The sequence below is a fragment of the Typopeltis vanoorti genome, chromosome 14 (genome assembly GCF_054136105.1).
Source record: "Typopeltis vanoorti isolate ZY-2024b chromosome 14, IOZ_Tvanoo_1.0, whole genome shotgun sequence".
In the NCBI taxonomy this organism is placed as follows: Eukaryota; Metazoa; Arthropoda; class Arachnida; order Uropygi; family Thelyphonidae; genus Typopeltis; species Typopeltis vanoorti.
The window spans coordinates 1,621,465-1,644,617 of NC_143562.1; the positions used below are offsets into that span (position 1 = coordinate 1,621,465).

The 23,153-nt window shown below is 36.2% G+C and overlaps 1 protein-coding gene across 2 annotated transcripts in view; it reads right to left on the minus strand.

The window, feature by feature from the left end:
• Positions 1–23,153, minus strand: part of LOC150099119 (heterogeneous nuclear ribonucleoprotein F-like) — a 183,658-nt gene that overhangs the window by 128,522 nt on the left and 31,983 nt on the right. For both annotated transcript variants that reach the window (XM_090404511.1, XM_090404510.1), the window contains exon 3: positions 3,482–3,637. In XM_090404511.1, the coding sequence (XP_090260637.1) occupies positions 3,482–3,637 (156 nt within the window). The remainder of the gene's footprint in view (positions 1–3,481; positions 3,638–23,153) is intronic.

Genomic DNA, 23,153 nt, shown 5'->3' on the forward strand with positions numbered 1-23,153 from the left:
GACTTTTGTTTAGCTAGTTTTACAGTGTTTAGCATTCTTGCATTTGTCTCTGTATGGATCATTGGTTAAAGATTGGATTTATAAAGCCCACAAATAAAAGTAGCTGTAAGCAAAAAGAAAATGTTGATATTGCATCTGGATGAAATGAAATTGATAAAGGTGTGGCGTCTGATTTCTCTAGGAAGAATATGAAAAATCTTCGTATGATATGAATTACATGAAATGTAGATTTTCATGGATAGTAAGTGAAGAGGAACTTTTGTTCTGTGAAATCTACTAAACAATTGTATTCGTGTTTGTGTTTTGCAGGTGGTGCTACTTCTATTCCAAATTTTGTTCTATTAAAAATAAATCATATTTTTTGTTTACATGAACATATAAATTCAAATAAAATAGACATTTACAATGAAATATATTTTATTTATTATTTGATAAGGGGGTACTTGGTAATAATGAAAATTTAAGAAGGGGTACATGAATATCTGAAGTTTGAGAAACACTGGCTTAATATACTGCCCCACTGACACCATATAACTGTAGCATTTTGAATAGTTTCTCTCTTGGCACCTTGTCATATGCTCTTTCCAGATCAACAAAACTTAAATACAGACTTTTGTTATATTCCAATGATTTTTCAACTGTTTGTCGTAAAGTGAAAATCTGATCCTGACAGCCTCTACTTGGCCTGAATCCAGCTTGTTCTTCACCAAGCTTCTCTTTTACAATCCTTCTCAACCGTGTCTCAAGTATACTGGCATAAATCTTACCAGGAATACTCAGTAGAGAAATACCTCTTTAATTCTCACATTCAGTTTTATTTCCCTTTTTATATATGGGTACTATGAGAGCTCTATTCGAATCATCTAGAATTCTTCCCTCTCTCTAGGCCTTCTGAACTATACAGTGCAGCCACTGTAAGACTTTTATACCTCCGTAATTGAGCATTTCTGGTCGAATATCATCTACTCCACCTGCCATTCCACATTTCAGGCTTTTGATGCCTTTTTCTACTTCAAGTATGGAATGAATTCCTGATTGCATGCCTGGTCAGTGTTTTTTTTACCATGGTGCTGTCACTGATTGTTACATTTAGCAATTTTTCGAAGTAATTACTCCATACTTCAAAGATATCCTTTTCTTCAATTGTTTTCATTTCACCTTTATCATCTCTAATTCCTTTTATAGCACTCTTTCCTCCATTCCTAAGCTTTTTCAACAACCTCCAGAATATTTTGCCACCTTCTTGATATTTATTTTCTATATTCTTGCCAAAATCCTCCCATGACTTTTGTTTAGCTAGTTTTACAGTGTTTAGCATTCTTGCATTTGTCTCTGTATTCTCTAAGAGCACTAGCTGACTTATTTGACAGGAACTTTTGATATGCTTTCTTCTTTTCATTCACTGCCTCTTTAACTTCCTGTGTCCACCATGGAGTTCTGATTTTTCTATCCTTGCAGACAACCTCACCACATGCCTTCTGGCCCAATCAGTATTTTCTTCAGGTCTTGCCAATGAATCTCCAAGGTTTGGTTCCTGTTGTCAAATTCTTTCACTTTTTATTCAACCATGTTTGTGTATTTTAGTCTACACTTCACATATGAGAGCTGCTCAATTGTTATTCACTTTAAAACTTTCTTACATGTTCTTCTTTGCAATATGAAATTCAATTTTATTCTGCTCAAGACTAAATGGTGATCACTTTCAATTTCAAATCCTCTGTACACTCTAGTGTCTTGTCCAGAGAGAAAACATCACTATCAGCAATAACATAGTCAATGAGACTTTTCTTACTACTTGCCTCTTCACTCCATGTAAATTTGTGTACATTTTTATGTTAAAACATTGTGCTAGTAATAACCAGTCCATGTCCTGAGCAGAAATTCAACAGGTATTTGCCATTATTATTAGCTTTGCTCTTTTCTCCAAATTATTCAAGAATATTTTGTATGCCTGACAATGATTTCCTGCTGTACTATTTAGATCCCCAACAAGGACCAACTTTGTTTGGGATCTAAATACCAGAGTAGGAAATAATTCAGACATAAAAAAAAATGGAGTGCTCAAGGATCAATGCTGGAGATAACTGAGAGGAGACCTCCACATTGCCTTTAAAGAAATGCAGAAAACTGACCAATGCTTCTGACCTGCTGTAAGCAGTTATGGACTTTACTAACAGGTGAGAACATTGAAAACATCAACTGCATCCTGAAGGAACCTATAGAGCAAGTAAAATATCAGCTATTTAGCAATTCTTCATGAAGATGTTGAGTTGCCTCAGTCCTGAAGATACTTAAGGCACAAACTTTGTTTGCTTACACTTGGATATAGGATTAAACTAAATATATAATTTATCTTCATGAAGATGGCAAAATAAATATTGAAACTGTCAAAGAATAAGGGAAAACTGGCATGAAAGGGTACTCAGGTATACATATTATAATATATTCCTTAATAATATACCTGAGGGTACTTAGGTATATTATTAGGAAATAAGAGAAAAATTAGCCATAATACATAGCTGCTTACAAGACAGTGTTCATCATATTTTAACTTATGAATCTGATAGCAGGAGCCAAAACTAACATATGATCACAGACTGGAAGAATTAGAAATAGGGGAGTGAACACATGGCATGAATGGCAGAAATAGATAAAAAATGAAGATAGATAAGAAATAACTTGACAGTGTTAGCACTGAAAATGTGAGTAAGCTAATCTCAGGCTATCTGATCACTTAAACAGAATGGGAAAGGAGAGGTTAGCAGAACTTGTGTTATATAAATGAACAATGCAGGATAAACTCAAAAATTTATTTTGAGGAATTTAACATAATATTCTGACATTTTGCCATCCACTGGCCAGCAGCATTGTCACAAAAACAGAACACACAACAGGATTCAAACAATGCCATTTTTTTTAATTTTTATTTTAGAAAAGCAAACTACTACACAGCAGCTAATCATGTGTCATTCGTCATATTGTGTGCAGTGGGTACATTAATTTATGCAATGTACGTGGTTATTGTTATAATAAAGATATTGAGATGCATCAACAAATGACAGACTTCCAAATATCATGAAGGATAAGGGGTCTGGTTTCTGTCAAAGGTGCCATGTGAGCAAACCACTTCTGAAGATCAATTAAACATTCTAATGAAACAATTGTCTTCTAGGTAAGGCAATGTTGCAGGTGGCCAATCCCTTACATATCATTTAAAGATGGGTTCAGCAACATGACTTTTTTCCTTCCTCTAATATACCACATCACTAATGGTTTTTCTTAGAAATTTCAAAACTTCTTTGAAGAATAGAAAGTAAACAAAAAGTTAGTGATTTACATACTATTCTAATAGAGCTGTTTAAGGTGCATATCATGAATTTGAGGGTCATATACTGAGTAATTATTCTGATAAATTGCAGATTTTAGAATTAACTACATGCATACTATTTTTAAATGATTTGTAAAATAAAGATAATCTTACCTTCAATATATCGATGTCCCATGTTGTCATTGTGCTTATCTATTCCTTTTTTGAAATCATCTTCTGACTCCATTTCAACATATGCCTCACCACTTGGTCGACCTTCTCGTGATAAAGTCATGTGAATCCCATCAGCACCATTTCTTATCTTGCAATCTGAAAATATAAATCTTTTGCTATCCAAAGCAAATCATGACATATATATTCTTTCAAGAAGCATTCAAGTGAACATAACCCAAGAACTGTACTAACTGTTCCTTCTGATAAGCGCAGTACGTGTGTTGAGGCTTAAGTGCTGTGAAGAATTCATGTTAGAGGTTTAATGGAATATTAACAGTACTGAGAAAGGATTAAAACTAATTTTAATACTTGCAATATTTTGTCTCCATCACAGAGACATCTTCGAGGATCACAAAAACTTTTTGTAACAATACAAAGTGAAAAAGTCCTATCTAGGTAGTGTGCCCTCTATGGGCATTTGCAGGTGGCCTGGGATGTAAAGAGGGATCTCTGATAATTAAAGTTTCCCAAATTTTAGGAAGTTTAATGCAACCATATTTGTTTAAATTAGGTTGATTCCTGAGTGTAGATGCAGATTCAAAGAATAGTCTTTCTTTTTTGAATGTACTATGGTGGAGCATGGTAGTTTTTTCCCAGGAGATCCTGTGGGATGTATCCAAAACATGGTCTGCAAGGCCAGATTGACCATAATCGTGTTTGAAGTAGGCAAGTTTACAGGAACAAGGTACTCCAGGCACTGAAAGAGGAGGCAGCTGGTCTTTAGTGGAGCGGATAAGGGTAGCAAGTTTACGGTGAGACTTAAAAGCTGTATGGAGGTTGTACTTTTTTAATGATCTGGCTATTTTTTCTGAAGTACCAAGGATGTAAGGAATGGTGATAGCATTTCTGAAGTCCTTCTGAAGAGATCGTCGGGGAATGGGGAAGGACTTGATTATTTTTTTAATTCTGTAGTCATTATAGCCATTGGAAAGGAAGGTGTTGTGTATGTGTTTGAGTTCGGTTGAAAGGGAAGATTTACTGGAACAAAGATTGTGGGCCCTACTGATCAGAGTTTTAATAATGCCATATTGCTGGGAGGGGTGGTGGTGGGAGAGTTTGTGAATGTATCTGCCTGTATGAGTAGGTTTTCTTTCTAGGAAGGGTAAACTATTGTTATTTTCCTTTTCCATCGTAAACTGCATTCTTGGATGTAGACTATTGAGGTGACTGAAGAAGGAATCTAATGTGTCTGGGCCATGAGGCCAAATAGAGAACACATCATCTACATATCTTAGCCAGATAGAAGGTTTTAGAAGGGAGGAGTCAATGGCTTGTTTTTCAAAATTTTCCATGTAATAATTGGCAAGAGGGAGTGAGAGGGGGGGGGGGGGGAACCCATGGCAGCCGACTCTATCTGTTTGTAGATTTTGTTCTTCCAAGAGAAATAACCAGAGTTGATGGCAAAGGAAAAGAGCTTTAAGATATCAGAAGGAAAAACGTTTTTTAAGAGTGTTAAGATGTCAATTAGGGGAATATTTGCAAACAATGAGATGGTCAAAAATAATCAGGAATCAACCTAATTTAAACAAATACTGTTGCATTACACTTCCCAAAATTTGGGAAACTTTAATTATCAGAGATCAAAACCTCATTTCAGCCGCTTGGATTCATGTCCGCATTCTTTCAGTCATTACCCAACTCTCATGACCATAGGTGAGGATGGGGACAGACTGTATTGAAGACAGTCAGCTTTACCTTCTGGCTTAACTCTCGCTTCAATACTACCGAACGACAAATTGCAATATTGAGTTTGCTAACCCAATTCGAGTATCTAGCTCTGCATCCCATTTTCCATCATTCTTGAATATGGACCCAAGGTATTTAAACTTCTCCACCTGCCTCATTGGGACTCCACTTACATGTAGAGTGCACTAGGATGGTTGTCTTTTGAGACCACAAATGTTTCAGTTTTGGCCACACTGATCTTCATTCCGACATCGGCACAAACAGCTACAAACCTATTCAGGGTCTGCTGGAGGTCATCTGTGGAAGAGCTAAGCAGAACTGGGTCACCTGCAAAAAGCAGACATTCAATGCTACATCTTCCAATTCTGACACACTCACTGCCTCGGCTGTGCCTATCAATCCAGTCTATAAATATTATGAAAAGGAGGGGGTGACAGAACACACCCTTGGCGGAGGCCAACGGAGACTGTGAAAGGTTCAGACTTTGTGCTGTTTACCCTGACACAAAACTCTGGGCATTCACACAGGGACTTGATGGCAGCTAATAGTTCGCCATCCACTCCACACTCCTGTACTACTTGCCAAAGCTTATCCCGAGGAACCCGGTCATATGCCTTCTCCAAGTCCACAAAATATGTGTAGACATTCTTGGCATATTCCCAAGATTTCTCAAAGACTTGCCTTAAAGTGAAGATTTGGTCAGTTGTGCTTTTACCAGGAAGAAAGTCACATTGTTCTTCCTGGAATTTTGACTCAACTATGCTCCTGCACCATCTTTCCAAGCACCTAGCATACACTTTCCCAGGCAGGCTGAGCAGAGATGCCACGATAGTTACCGCAATCCTTCTAGTCTCTCTTCTTGAAGACTGGTATTATTATGCCTGTCTGCCATTGCTTTGCTGCTCGCCCAGATATCCAAGCAGCCTGACACACTTGAGTCAGCCAGAGAACACCGTCTCGATTTAAGGCTTTTAGCATTTCGGGCCGAATTTCATCACTGCCAGCAGCCTTGCCCAATTTTAGCGATTTTATTGTTAAATGGAGCTCTTCTGCTGTGAGACTAGCCATTGCCCCGATCTGCACCTCTTGGATGTCCACAACTGCAGGGCCACCCTGGTTAAGAAGGCTCTCAAAGTATTCCCTCCATCTGTGGAGGTTATCCTTCTCGGTTGTTAAAAGTGCACCATCAGATGCCTTAATTGCCCTTGCTGTATTTCCTCCCTCGAAGGCGGATGGTCTGCCAGAATATTTTGTTTGCATTTGCATAGGATGAGTCTAATCTTTCTCCAAAGGATTCCCAAGCCTTCTGCTTTGCTCTCTTTACTGCCTCAGCATACTGGAAATGTATCTCAGGTGACCCAACCCTAAGCCATGTTAGGTAGGACTCCTTTTTTGCCCAGACAGTTTTTTGGACTTCTTGGTTCCACCAAGGTGTCCTTTTCTCACTGCCCGTACCACGCCGAGCCACTTTCTGCCACAGCATGAGAGTGCAGAGGCAGTGACAGCTGTTCTGAACAGCTTCCACTCCTCCTCAACATTTGCAGAGTGCTTGGGAATCTCTTTGAACCTGGAGGAAATGTCATCTGCAAAATTCTTCTTCACAGCCTCATTTTCCAATGCCTCCCATTTCACGAAGTATAGCTGCTTAGGCCTACCAGCGCTGATGGTAGCATCTGGTGTCTGAAGCCATAGAGTGCACACAACAAGGTGGTGGTCAGTTGACAGTTCTGCCCCTCTTCTCACACGAATGTCCAACACTGAGGAAAATAGGTCTGCTGAGACTATAAAGAAATCAATCGGAGACCTTTGTTCTAGTGTATCCCTGTACCAGGTATACTTATGAACTTCTCGGTGCTGGAAGAAGGTATTCATTATGGACAAGCTGTTAGTACAGCAGAAGTCCAATAATTTCAACCCACTCACGTTAAGCTCAGGGGCACCGTTCCTCCCAACCACACCCTCCATGTCTCGTCATCTGTTCCAACATGTGCATTGAAGTCACCCATTAGCAGGACTGATTCCATATCTGCCACCCTGTCAAAAGCAGCATCCACTTCCTCTAGGAAGTGGATGCTGCTTTTTTGCTGAGTATTCTGACTCCAGATTAGGTGCATAGGCTTGCACCACAGCCAAATCATGGTTTTTCATCTGAAGCCTTAACACACATATCCGCCCCCCCACACACACACCCAATGGGATCCACTCAGCAACACAATCTGACAGCTGGGGGGCTCGTGAGTATCCCCACACTCGCCTGAGCAGACATTGTCAGGCTCACACCAGAGTAGTAGAGCTTCCACCCCTTATCCAGATCGACAGTTCCAGAGCCTCTCCTCTTGGTCGAAGAAAGCCTGACTAAGTCTAACTGGTAGCGCTTGGCTTCCTCGACCAGTTCCAACTCCTTCCCTGTCAGAGATAAGATGTTCCAGTTGCCTAAAGCCATAGTCTGGTGCCGTTGTCATTGCCATTTCTGTCAGAACTATTTCTTTGCGCTGCCCCTAAACACCTCCCCAAATGGGTAGTGGGCCCATTGATTGGACCCACTACTCATTAATATTACAATCTCCCTTAGACGACCACTCCTCTAGCAGAGTGCTGAGGAGTGGTGTCTAAGGGAGATTGTAACATATTTGTCGAACGAGTCCCTCTGCCTAAAACCCGAACGCGTCCCTTGGTAACCCACGTAACAGACGATGCGGTATGAACATTTTTTGATGGCCTGATCATGTTACAGTATTTGATAATGTCCTGTTAGCACAAGACGAAATGACACAACAAAATAGGAAAGATTCCCTTGAATACTCTAATAGCATTCGGGGGAAGGAGCAAGAAGAGAAGAAAGAAAGAAGCAAGGGAGAAAGAGGCAGAAAATATGATCAAAATTCCTACGAATGCAACAAAAATCAAGGTTTGATCTTAAATCAATTTTGGTCAGCGTTTATCAAAAATTTACCCAGTTCAGACCTCGGACAGAGTGAAAGTGAACCACAGAACGCGACATCAAACAGCATTGTTTCCAGCTACACGTATTAACGGTTGTATAGATCTGTTATTCGGTTTTTTAATGAACTTTTTTGATGTTATAATACAAACAAATGAACTTGTTTTTTTTCGTAATTTCTAATAGTTTGTGCTTTAAACTGTCAGTTATCTTTATCCCTGAAGATGTTAGTCTGACGACTAATGAAACTTGTCAGGTTTGTTTTTTAGTACTTGTTTAATTTTAAAAAACAGTCTTTTTTAATAAAAATGTGGTCACAAAACCAAAATAATTCGATTGATGGTCATTAAATCTGGTGGATTAGGAATTCTTGCACTGAGATGGATGGTTCCTTGCTTAAAATATATAAGGTTAAATAAACTCTTAACATTCATCTTTACCTTTTACCACAGCTGCTTTTACAATTCTTTTTATTCAACAAGAATTCTAAAACACTATGTTGGACTTTTTCGTAGTGGAATGCATGTTTCTAGCTCTCTTGAGAGGAAGAGGTGGAAAAGACTTCAATATCTCGTAGTCGACAGGAAGTCCTTCAGCCTGTCTCAACATCCTGTCCAGATAACATTCTTGTTATCTGGACAGGAGTATATAGATCTGGTCAGGGCTAGGATAAATGATCTTCCTATCAAGGTTGTAGAGCCCAGAGTAAGCATAATACAGATACTTCATATAGGTTTGAATGTGCGTTTAGAGACTATGACACATATCTCAATGTTGTTTTAGAGCCCACAACACGAGAGTTATAAGCCATGATGCAATATGCACCATCATAAAGAACCAACTGGAACAGAAAGGATAGGTAGTGAGAAAGGAGTCAAATATTAGAACTGAAGTAGGCATAAGAAAGTCTGTCCTGACATCAAGACATGACCAGCATTGTCATCCTGAATATCCAAATCTGTGGATCAAATGTGTGGAATAATTTTTTTGTTATAACTATCTCAAATAGAGGTGTGGGTGTGAAAGGTCCTATAAGGATACACAGGTACTAGGACTTAGTGTGCCCAAGACCAAGATACATTCACCCTGAGCACTACAAGGAACAATGGTTGCATGGATGATGCATCAGCAAATGATGAACAGGATACCTAGAGAAGGTGTTGTTTAGGTTTTGATATATAATTGTAAAGTATGCACACTATGTTGGTGCATGGCACTAACATGTGCTAATTATTGTCCTTAGATTAGGGTACTGTAACACAAAGTATTCAAATTTAAAAAAAAAAAAAAAAGAAGAATACAAGAGATAAGCTGGTTTGAGGGCAAATAAGAAGCTGCCAGGATCAGATTTTTATCCGAAGACCAATCATTGTGAAATGGGTATATGTAAGATCTGTATTTAATTTTGCAAATCTAGAAAAGAATATGGAAACATGCCAAAAGAAAAACTATTCAAAATCCTACAACTATATTGGCATAAATGGAAGATTGCATTGAGCAATATATAGCTTGTACATCAGTTTTAACGTAGCAGCTAGAATTGTATGAGATGTCATGTAATATCAATAATAATAAAGTGAGACAAGGATGAACACATTCCATCATTATTTCTGTATATGGATCACATTATGAAGGAAAGTAACATTAAACCAGATATCAAAATTGGAAGTGTTAATCTCAGTTCTCTATTGCAGGTGGCTCCTATATAAATCTGGAACCGATCTGCAAGATTCCTAAACTAAATTGAATAACTGCAATAATAAATTTAGTATGAAAATCAGCAATAAACACAGACTATAAAATAGTCCAGAACATTGAGAACATCAACTGCATCCTGAATAGAAAATCTACAGAACAAGTATAACATTTAAGATATTTGGAACAATTTTTATTCACCATCAGCCATTTTCTGTCTCCTACTGGTTATATTTGTATGATTAGCTCAGCAAAGATTAGTCAGTTCTGACATTTCTAGGCTCAACCCCCCCCCCCCCCCATTACTAGTTTTTATATAGAAGCTTTTGAAAACACGATCTAGATTCTTTTACTTTAAAACTACAGTTTGGCTTAGATATGTTGATGTTTGTAATCGGGCTTAACTTTCAGCTAACTGAACAAAAAACATGAAAGCATACAATTTACCTGAAAATCAAAATTCACTTCCTTTCCTGGATACACAGTCTACCACAAACTGACCAATACACTAACTCTTATCACAATCCTTCCCAAAAACTTGGAGTCATTAACTCTTTCAAAAACAGAGCTATGACAATTTGTTCTAATTAGCAAGCACTTAAGCAAGAATTACAAATTATTAGCGATGCATTTATAAACAATGGCTAAAGCGTAAATACTACCAATAAAATTCATCATAAAACTACACCTAAAAATGCAAATAATATAGAATACAGTTGTAAAATCATAATTATCCCATACATATTTTATCAGATAAAATAAATAGAATCCTAAACCATTACAATCTTAACGCTACTCTTAAACCACAAAAAACATTCCTCCAAGGATCCGCAACCCACCTGGGGTTACACCAAATCCATTGCACCTGAAACTTACTTTGTATTGGTGAAACTGGATGCACAATTTAAATTTAAAAAAAAAATAAATAAAATTTAACAATTTTATTGCACCTCCATGGAATCGACACTCATTGTGGGAGGTTCATTCCGCTAACAACATATTTATCATACCAAATCTTAAAATCCTTAACACTCCTTGCATTAACAACACATTCTGCTAATGCATGCCATTCACTGACAATTGTCCATGTAATAGACACAAAAACTTATTGTGATTATAAGACCATCAGTACAAGAACGCCGACTAGTTTCACTAGCATACTGTGTAGCTTTGTCAGGACTAAAAAAAAATCAATGTTCTTAAATAAAATAAACTCGTTTCACAACAAAATCAAATTTACTTTAGAATTGGAAAACAATCAACAACTACCTTTTTTTTTTAGACATACTGGTCAAAAGACAAGAGAATGTTAATATTGAACTTACTATATATAGAAAACCAACAGATACTGGACGGTATCTGCATTTTACTTCCGATCATCATCATCATCATACACAAAAATATAGCATCATCCATATGTTACGAAATAGAGCCCAAAACATAGTCAGACGAAGAAGATGTACGTACAGATCTTTCTCAAATATCAAAATCGCTATCTCCAAATGGTTATACTCCAAACATAATCAACAAATTGCTTTATAAAAACAACCTCCAACAACAAAGGATAGTTATTACTCAGTATGTTTCATCTGTAGTCATCCCCTATGTTGTTCAGTCTCCACTAAAATAGCTAGAATTTTGAAGCCTTACAACATCAGAGTTGTGTTTAAACCGACTACAATCATCAGTTTTTAAGATCCCCTAAAGACAGTGTTCCATTTTTCAAATATGCAAGTGTTTATAGAATACCATACACTTGTGGATTTTCCTACATATGCCAAACTTCAAAAAGCCTGGAAATTAGACAGAAGGAACACGTTGGAGATGTAAATCACAACAGAATGGATACCTCACGTTTGGCGCATCACTTCTCAACTTCTAACCATGCAATAGATTGGGAAAACAGCTCAATACCATATATAGTGGATGATTACAGATGCCGAATACTCAAAGAAGCAGCAGTGGTCCTACGAACGGGAAATAACTTGAACAGAAATCGAGGAACAGTACTGCAGGATACATGGAAAAATCTGATTAATTCATTAAGTATAGCAGAACTATAGTACAGGGGTGCTTAAGGGTCAAAGCTGTATAACTGAGAGGAGACCTCCACATAGCCTTTAAAGGAATGCGGAGAACCGACCAGGGCTTCTGACCTAATGTCCAATCCTCACCTTCTCGTGGTGCACCCTGTTGGGTATCTACTTTGATACTGAACGAACGAGGATAGGCTGGCAATTTGGGATTTAGCCGACCAAATTGTATTCTTATTGGTTAAACAGAAATAAAAAAAAATGATGGTACAACATGACAAAATTTCATGCCGGCTGGGGCGTAGCCGGGTTAAACAAGGCCCCCGTTGTTTTCGCCAGTGAACCAGGGCGACCAGCGAAAAGTCAGCTACTGGAACAAATCTGAAAACAAACCCCAACCCAACATCACCAGAGTTAAAGATCGGTACTATCAACATAAGAAGCCTGAATGGCAAAGAAATGGAGCTAGCTGAGGAATTAGATAAGTACCAGATCGACATAATAGGGGTGACTGAAACAAAAAAGACCAAAACTGGTGAGATCTTTCTGAGCAATAAATACAAAATGTTATATTCAGGCAATGACAATCAAGGAAAAGAAGGAGTAGCCATAGTATTCAACACAAAATACGAGGCTAATCTTCTTGAATGGCAGTCAGTCTCAAGTAGAGTAATGTGGGCAAATATGAGAATGGGGAACTGGACAATGAGACTTATTTGTGCCTATGGTCCCACAGAAGGTTCTACTAAGGTAGAAGTGGAGGAATTTTTTGAGGCTTTAGAAAAAGCAACTGACACAATGAAAAAGGAAAAGTTGGTCCTTGTTGGGGATCTAAATAGTAGAGTAGGAAATGATTGTGAGACATACAAAAATATTTTGGGAAAATTTGGAGAAAAGAGCAAAGCTAATAATAATGGCAAATATCTGTTGGATTTCTGCTCAGGACATGGACTGGTTATTACTAACACCATGTTCCAACATAAAAATGTGCACAAATTCACATGGAGAGAAGAGGCAAGGAATAAGAAAAGTCTCATTGACTATGTTATTGTTGATAGTGATGTTTTCTCCCTGGTGCAGGACACCAGAGTGTACAGAGGATTTGAAATTGGAAGTGATCGCTATTTAGTCTTGAGCAGGATAAAATTGAATTTCATATTGAAAAGAATAACACGTAAGAAAGTTTTAAAGCGAATAAAAGTTGAGCAGCTCTCAGATGTGAACTGTAGACTAAAATACAGAAATATTATTGAGAAGAAAATGAAAGAGTTTGAGAACAGGAATCAAACCTTGGAGATTCAGTGGCAAACTCTGAAGGAAACATTGATTGATTCTGCCAGAGAGGCATGTGGTGAGGTTGTCTGCAAGGATAGAAAAATCAGAATTCCATGGTGAATATAGGAAGTTAAACAGGCAGTGAAGGAAAAGAAAAAAGCATATCAAAAGTTCCTGGCAAATAAGAGAGCTTGTGCTCTTACAGAATACAGAGACAAATGTAAGAAAGCTAAACAGTGTGTAAAACTAGCTAAACAAAAGTCATGGGAGGACTTTGGCAAGAATATAGAAAATAAATATCAAGAAGGTGGCAAAATATTCTGGAGGTTGTTGAAGAAGCTTAGGAATGGAGGAAAGAGTGCTGTAAAAGGAATTAGAGATGATAAAGGTGAAATGAAAACAGGAGAAAAAGATATCCTTGAAGTATGGAGTAATTACTTTGAAAAACTGCTAAATGAAACAAGCAGTGATGACAGCACAGTGATAAAAAACACTGACCAGGCATGCAGTCAAAAATACATATCCATACTGGAAGTAGAAAAAGTCATCAAAGGCTTGAAACGTGGAAAGGCAGCAGGAGTAGATGATATTCCACCAGAAATGCTGAAGTATGGTGGTAAGAGTCTTACAGTGGCTGCACTGCATAGTTCAGAAAGCCTGGACAGAGGGACGAATTCCCGATGATTGGAGTAGAGCTCTCATAGTACCCATATATAAAAAAGGGAAATAAAACTGAATGTGAGAATTACAGAGGTATTTCCCTACTGAGTGTTCCTGGCAAGATCTATGCAAGTATACTTGAGAAACGGTTGAGAAGAATTGTGGAAGAAAAGCTTGGTGAAGAACAAGCTGGATTCAGGCCAAATAGAGGCTGTCAGGATCAGATCTTCACTTTACGACAAATAGTCGAGAAAGCATGGGAATATAACAAAGATCTGTATTTAAGTTTTGTCGATTTGGAAAAGGCATATGACAAGGTGCCAAGAGAGAAGCTATTCAATACGCTGCAGTTATATGGTGTCAATGGGGCATTATATCAAGCAATACTTAGTCTTTATTTGAGTTGTAAGTCAGCAGTTAGAAATGAAGGAAGTATAGGAAGATGGTTTAATGTTAAATCTGGTGTGAGACAAGGATGTACATTATCACCTCTGTTATTCATTATCTATATGGATCACATTATGAAGGAATGTGGTATTAAACCTGATATCAAAATTGGAGATGTTAATGTCAGCTCTTTGCTTTATGCGGATGATGTTATACTTGTAAATAAATCCGCTACAAGTCTGCAAGATTCTCTGACTAAATTGAATAGCTGTTGTAATAGATATGGTATGAAGGTCAGCAATAAAAAGACAAAGACAATGAAAATAGGCAGAATCATTGAAAATGTCAACTGTATTGTGAATGGAGAACCTGTGGAACAAGTAAAACATTTCAGCTACTTAGGCACAATTTTTACTGAAGATGGTAAACTAAATATAGAAATAGACAACAGAATCAGCAAAGCTGGTATCGTGGGAAGTCAATTGAATAAATTCATATGGAATAAGAAAGAAATTAGTCAGAACACTAAATTAGCTGTATACAAGACTGTGTTCAAACCAATTTTAACTTATGGATCTGAGAGCTGGGTCAGAAGTAAAACACTTGACCAAAGACTAGAGACCGCAGATATGAGAGTCCTGAGAAAGATTAGAGGCGTGAACAGATGGCATCAATGGCAATATCATATTAAAAATGAGGATATTAGGAAAGAACTTGACATTGTCAGCATCCAGGAATGCATTAGCAGAGCTAATCTCAGGTGGTATGGTCACTTAAATAGAATGGGAGAGGAAAGATTAGCAAAACAAGTGTTCTCTGCCAGGTTGGCAGGAAAACGACCCAGAGGAAGACCAAGATATAGGTGGATTGATACGGTACAAAGTGCCTTAGACGAGAGAAATATAAGATCTGATAATGTTGGAGTCTTGACAAGTAACAGACTGATTTGGAGGAAAATTGTAGATAGGAAGTTAGTAATGATGTAATTTTTTCATGTAGTACTGTCATATCCTGTACACCCCTTGAGGGTACATGGCAGGAATTTGATGATGATGATGAACTATAGTACACTAAAAACTATGCAATGTGTATTCACAATAATGACTGAAGCAGCTCACTACATGCATACATTGTCACGCGATCTGTCAAATTTGGTTGCCTAACAGTTGTAAATGGTTTATTACTTTCAAGTCTCAACGAAATCCAAACTGGACAGAAAACATGGGAAACTACAGCAAACTAGAAAAGGTTAAGAAACTTTGGAAAGACAACGTGGTGAAATATGCTACATGGAACATTAGAAGCATAGCATGTAAAGAAGAAGAATTTGACAAAATTTTAAATGATGAAAATATAGAAATGCAGTTCTTACACAAACAAAAAAGAAACAGCTAATTACAATATCATATATAGTGGAGTGGACAAAAAAATGCATGCAAAAGCTGGTGTAATGATTTGGATCCATAAATCTATTAAAACAAAAATAACTCATCATACATACTGGAATGAAAGAATATCAGAAGTGCGATTAAAATTAAATACAGAAATTTTTAACAGTTGTTGGAGTGTATGCCCCTGAAGAAGGAAAAGAAGAAGTATTACTTTTACAAAGCGTTAGAAGGAATATATTAAAAATAAAATAAAACAGACCACATAATTATAGCCGAAGATCTTAATGCCAGAATAGGAATGAAAAAAATTAACAACAATATACAAAAATTTGGAGAAACAATAGTAAACAAAAATGGAAAGAAACTCATTGATTATACAATATATAATAATTTAAAAATAATGAATACATTTTACAAACATAAACATATACATAAATATGCATGGTGTTCAAGAGAACAAAAATCAATAATAGACTACTTTATAGCAAATGAAAATGAAAAGCAGCAAACCTCTTCCTATATGTTAAAGTTAGAAGAGGGATAGAGATCTACACAGATCACTATTTAGTACAGGTAAAACTAAGGGTTCCACCAAACTGGCTACAAAAAAATAAACAAACTAGAGAAACAAAATCTAATTACAAAGTAAGACTACCAAATAAGTGTTCTCTGCCAGGTTGGCAGGAAAATGACCCAGAGGAAGACCAAGATATAGGTGGATTGATATGGTACAAAGTGCCTTAGACGACAGAAATATAAGATCTGATAATGATGGAGTCTTGACAAGTAACAGACTGATTTAGAGGAAAAATTGTTGATAGGAAGTTAGTAATGATGTAATTTTTTTCGTGTAGTACTATCATATCCTGTACACCCCTTGAGGGTACATGTCAGGAATTTGATGATGATGATGACTACTAAATAATTCAAGTATAAGAAATTTATACCAACAGAGGATTAATAACTACTTAGAAAAAAATAAAAGAAAATGAAGACATTGAGAAAGAATGGAATAACATAAAAGAAATTATTGCATCAACAGCGTATGGAAAGTCTAGGAACACAAAAAATATCATAAAAATAAATTACATATACGGGAAAATTAAATAAAAACAATAATTGAAAATAAAAAGCTCGCTTTTAAAAGATGGTTAAGTAGCAAAAAACAAGAAGGTGAAACTGAACATAAAAAAAGACTAGCAATATAGCCAAAAGAGAAACCAGAAAGAGACACAGCAAAAGCTGGGAAAAATTTGTATCATATCTAGAAAATGACATACAAAATACTAAAACACATGAATACAGATATAAAACAAACTAAATTGTGAAAAGATGTAATTATTTTACAGATCTTCGGACAGATAATACTGGCATCAAAAATAATTACACCAGAAACTTACAAAATACTTTAAATTATATGATAACAATGAAAGAATTAAAGGACAGCCTAAATAAAATAAAAAATGGCACAAAACCCTGAGCTGTATAAATTTGTGGGGAAAAAATTTCATCAAAGATTATTAAAATGTTTAAATAAAATATATACAAATAGACAAATAATAGAATGGAATACAAGTATAGTAATACCTATATTTAAAAAAGGGGATAAAACAAAACCTGCTAAGTACAGAAGTATTAGTTTATTGAATACATTCTACAAAATATATAGTAGAATACTTAATGAAAAACTAAAAATATACAGTGAAAAAATATTATTAGAATGTCAAAATAGATTTAGAAAAGAACGCTCTACAATCGATACAGCTTTCTGTTTAAATCTACTTATAGAAAAAAGAAGAGAATTTAATTTACAAACATCTTTTGTTTATAGATTACGAAAAAGCATTTAACAAAGTATCAAGATATACTGTTTGATATATTACAAAGAATAAATATACCTAATATTTTACTACATGCAATATTGAATATATACAAAGATAATGAAATAAAAATAAATTGAAAGTTGTCTGAAAAACAATCTATAAATCAAAGAGTAAGACAGGGATGCCCTCTGTCTCCAACACTTTTCAATATTTACATTAATGAAATATTAATACCTTAAACAATCAAGGTATAGAAATTTCCCAGAATAACAAAATAAATACGCTATTATTTGCAGATGATTAGGTAATAATATCAAATAAAGAAGAAAATTTACAAAGAACAATATATAATTTAAATGTTATAGTAAAACAGTTTTGAATGAAAATTTCCATAGATAAAACTAAAACAATGGGATTTTGTGGACAATGTTAGAAGTAAAACAGTTATTAATAATAAAACAGATAAATATTTTCAGTTACTTGGATGTGAAATATCATATGAAGGAGAAAAAGACATAAAATTAAAAACTTCAAAATTTTTACAGATTATAAGCCTGATCAATAGAACACTCAATCCAAATATAGTACAAAAAGAAACACGCTTGAAAATATATAATACTTTAGCAGTGCCCACATTATTATACGGCAGTGAAATCTGGGCAATAAACAAACAAGATAAACAAAGAATAAAAACAAGTGAAATGAGATTTATGAGAAGATCTGCAAAAAGATCAAAAAAGGAATGAAGACATTTTAAAATAACTATAAACAAAACCAATAAAAGAAAATGGATAGAACATGTAAACTGAATGGCCAACACCCGATATCCTAAATAAATACTAAAATATAACCCAACTGGAAAGAGAAGGCAGGGTAGACCACAAAAAAGGATACTGGATGGATAATGAGACAGGAATAGACCAATATGGACTATACCCAAAAGTAGCATTATGATCATGATCATCATCATTAATGGCTACCCTGAGCCTGATGAGATGTTGCTAATTTTTCAATTTCAGGTTCAACGTTCATTTTACACAAATTATGGACTCTACAACCATGTTATAAATAATTATTTTAATTTCCCGATGTTTAAACCTTCATATTAAGATAATCATCTGGAGTATACACATATATACAGAGACAAGTTAAATTACATTTCACACAGTATGCTCAAGAGACAATGATTTGATCAATGGTTATTCTACTGGCCTGACCTCTAGTGAAAATAAAATAAAATAAATTTACTACACCAAAATTATGTTCTATTTAAGACAACGTCAGAGAAACATTCTTTCATATAGTTTTGTTAGAGTAAAAATGATATGCTAATTTGACATGACAATTGTTATATTAAATTTAGGATCCTGGATTACTATGGTCCTATTTATAATTAACTCTTAGAGAGAAAGGTTCTGTGGTTAGAATACGTGCCTTCCATATTCTTGGGATTTTCAGACCATCATTATTGTTAAGATTAGGATGATTGATAAGAATCTCACAGGCCTCCTTAAATTTACGTTCATACCATGTTTTGGTGTGATGTAAACAACAGGTGCTTTTCCATAAATTCTATGTAGTGTGTTCAGGGCATGATCAGAAAGACCAGCTCGACCATAGTTATTATATTTAATGTGTCGTTTATGCTAATTTTTTTTTCTGATAGGAATTGTGCATTCTGCTTCCCATACATATGATAGATTACGGGTGCAATAAATATGGTATACTCCAGGGTGGGCCAGCGGAGGGAGTGGATCCTTGGATGAGTTGAGTACTGTTCGACCACAGACAGAGACCCCCTTGACACTTCTGAGCATGTCAGAAGGCAAATCCATTTCGATAATAGGGTAATCAATGCATTTCGTGGGATGAGTGTTGATTATTATATGTTGGAAAATTAGCTTTTCTTTTAGAAAATTCTAGTTTTTAAAGTCGTAACTATTTTGCTTGTACAACAGTTGGAAAATTTTACGTTTACAGCATGTGATTTCATGTGTTGGTGATGAATTCATACATCTCCTTATTCCTTTCTACTCTTCAACACGAATTGACTCATCTTGGCAATCTTCCAGCGACAGCTCTCGCTTCTGTGGTCACAGTGTTCTTTAATTTTGAAGGAGGTTTAAAGGTGCTTTAAAGTTGTATTTCTGTAGTATTCTGTTTATTTTATCTCATGTCCCTTTAATGTAAGGAATGGTAATAGTTTTATTGTGGTCTGGTTTATCTTTGTTTTTGATTGAGGTCTTGTAGAGAATATTGTTAATAGTGTTTTGGCTGTAATCATTTTTTAGAAAAGTATTGCTGATAACTTTAAATTCATCTTTCAGCACTTCTTCATTGGAACAGATCTTCAAAGCACTGTTTTTTAGAGTATTAATGACACCTAGTTTTTGTGTAGGTTGCTGGTAGGAGTTTATGTGTATATATTGGCCAGTATGTATCGGTTTCCGGTAAACAGTGAAAGAAAGACTGCCAGAAGGAAGACGTGTGACAAGTGTATCTAGAAATGGAAGTGTGTTCTATATTTCAATCTCAATTGTGAATTGTATGCATTTGTGTTGTTTGTTTAGGTGGCTAAGGAAAGTGTCTAGCAGCCATGGGGCCAGGTTGCGTCAACTTATCTAAGCCAGACTCTGGGTTTTAATGGAGAGGAAACTAGAGCACGTTGCTCAAAATGTTCCAAATAAAAGTTAGTAATGCGCGAGGGGGGGGGGGGATAATGGCAAGCCCATGGCTATGCCTTCTTTTTTGTAGGTATTTTGCCATACAAAATAACTACAACGTAACACATGCGCAAACATCGCCGTGATATCTGGAGGAAATTTGTTCTGTAAAAGAAGGATTGTGTCATTCATTGGGACATTCGTAAAGAGGGCAGAGATGTCAAAACTGACTAATAAATCATCTTTTTATAATGTAATGTCTATGATTGTGTTTAAGTGCTGTATGTTTCTGATATGGGGTGCTTAAGGATCAAAGCTGTATAACTGAGAGGAGACCTCCACATAGCCCTTAAAGGAATGCGGAGAACCGACCAGGGCTTCTGACCTAATGTCCAATCCTCACCTTCTCGTGGTGCACCCTGTTGGGTATCTACTTGGATACTGAACGAACGAGGATGGGCTGGCAATTTGGGATTTAGCCGACCAAATTGTATTCTTATTGGTTAAACCAAAATACAGAATGATGGTACAACATGACAAAATTTCATGCCGGCTGGGGCGTCGCCCGGTTAAACAAGGCCCCCGTTGTTTTTGCCAGGGAACCAGGGCGAACAGCGAAAAGTCAGCTACTGGAACAAATCTGAAAATAAACCCCAACTCAACATCACCAGAGTTAAAGATCGGTACTATCAATGTAAGAAGCCTGAATGGCAAAGAAATGGAGCTAGCTGAGGAATTAGATAAGTACCAGATCGACATAATAGGGGTGACTGAAACAAAAAAGACCAAAACTGGTGAGATCTTTCTGAGCAATAAATACAAAATGTTATATTCAGGCAATGACAATCAAGGAAAAGAAGGAGTAGCCATAGTATTCAACACAAAATACGAGGCTAATCTTCTTGAATGGCAGTCAGTCTCAAGTAGAGTAATGTGGGCAAATATGAGAATGGGGAACTGGACAATGAGACTTATTTGTGCCTATGGTCCCACAGAAGGTTCTACTAAGGTAGAAGTGGAGGAATTTTTTGATGCTTAGAAAAAGCAACTGACACAATGAAAAATGAAAAGATGGTCCCTGTTGGGGATCTAAATAGCAGAGTAGGAAATGATTGTGAGGCATACAAAAATATTTTGGGAAAATTTGGAGAAAAGAGCAAAGCTAATAATAATGACAAATATCTGTTGGATTTCTGCTCAGGACATGGACTGGTTATTATAACACCATGTACCAACATAAAAATGTGCACAAATTCACATGGAGAGAAGCGGCTAGGAAAAAGAAAAGTCTCATTGACTATGTTATTGTTGATAGTGATGTTTTCTCCCTGGTGCAGGGCACCAGAGTGTACAGAGGATTTGAAATTGGAAGTGATCACTATTTAGTCTTGAGCAGGATAAAATTGAATTTTATATTGAAAAGAATAACATGTAGGAAAGTTTTAAAGCAAATAAAAGTTGAGCAGCTCTCAGATGTGAGCTGTAGACTAAAATACACAAAGATTATTGAAGAAAAAATGAAAGAGTTTGAGAACAGGAATCAAACCTTGGAGATTCAGTGGCAAACTCTGAAGAAAACATTGATTGATTCTGCCAGAGAGGCATGTGGTGAGGTTGTCTGTAAGGATAAAAAAATCAGAACTCCCTGGTGGACACAGGAAGTTAAAGAGGCAGTGAAGGAAAAGAAGAAAGCATACCAAAAGTTCTTGTCAAATAAGTCAGCTTGTGCTCTTAGAGAATATAGAGACAAATGCAAGAATGCTAAACACTGTGTAAAACTAGCTAAACAAAAATCATGGGAGGACTTTGTCAAGAATATAGAAAATAAATATCAAGAAGGTGGCAAAATATTCTGTTGGTTGTTGAAGAAGCTTAAGAATGGAGGAATTAGAGATGATAAAGGTGACATGAAAACAGGAGAAAAAGATATCCTTGAAGTATAGAGTAATTACTTTGAAAAACTGCTGAATGAAACAAGCAGTGATGACAGCACAGTGGTAAAAAACACTGCCCAGGCATGCAGTCAGGAATACATATCCATACTTGAAGTAGAAAAAGCCATCAAAGGCTTGAAATGTGGAAAGGCAGCAGGAGTAGATGATATTCGACCAGAAATGCTGAAGTATGGTGGTATAAGAGTCTTACAGTGGCTGCACTGCATAGTTCAGAAAGCCTGGACAGAGGGACGAATTCCCAATGATTGGAGTAGAGCTCTCATAGTACCCATATATAAAAAGGGAAATAAAACTGCATGTGAGAATTACAGAGGTATTTCCCTACTGAGTGTTCCTGGCAAGATCTATGCAACTATACTTGAGAAACGGTTGAGAAGAATTGTGGAAGAAAAGCTTGGTGAAGAACATGCTGGATTCAGGCCAAATAGAGGCTGTCAGGATCAGAACTTCACTTTACGACAAATAGTCGAGAAAGCATGGGAATATAACAAAGATCTGTATTTAAGTTTTGTCGATCTGGAAAAGGCATATGACAAAGTGCCAAGAGAGAAGCTATTCAATACGCTGCAGTTATATGGTGTCAATGGGGCATTATATCAAGCAATACTTAGTCTTTATTTGAGTTGTAAGTCAGCAGTTAGAACTGAAGTACAGGAAGATGGTTTAATGTTAAATTTGGTGTGAGACAAGGATGTACATTATCCCCTCTGTTATTCATTATCTATATGGATCACATTATGAAGGAAAGTGGTATTAAACATGATATCAAAATTGGAGATGTTAATGTCAGCTCTTTGCTTTATGCGGATGATGTTATACTTCTAAATAAATCCGCTACAAGTCTGCAAGATTCTCTGACTAAATTGAATAGCTGTTGTAATAGATATGGTATGAAGGTCAGCAATAAAAAGACAAAGACAATGAAAATAGGCAGAATCATTGAAAATGTCAACTGTGTTGTCAATGGAGAACCTGTGGAACAAGTAAAACATTTCAGCTATTTAGGCACGATTTTTACTGAAGATGGTAAATTAAATATAGAAATAGACAACAGAATCAGCAAAGCTGGTATAGTAGGAAGTCAAATGAATAAATTCATATGG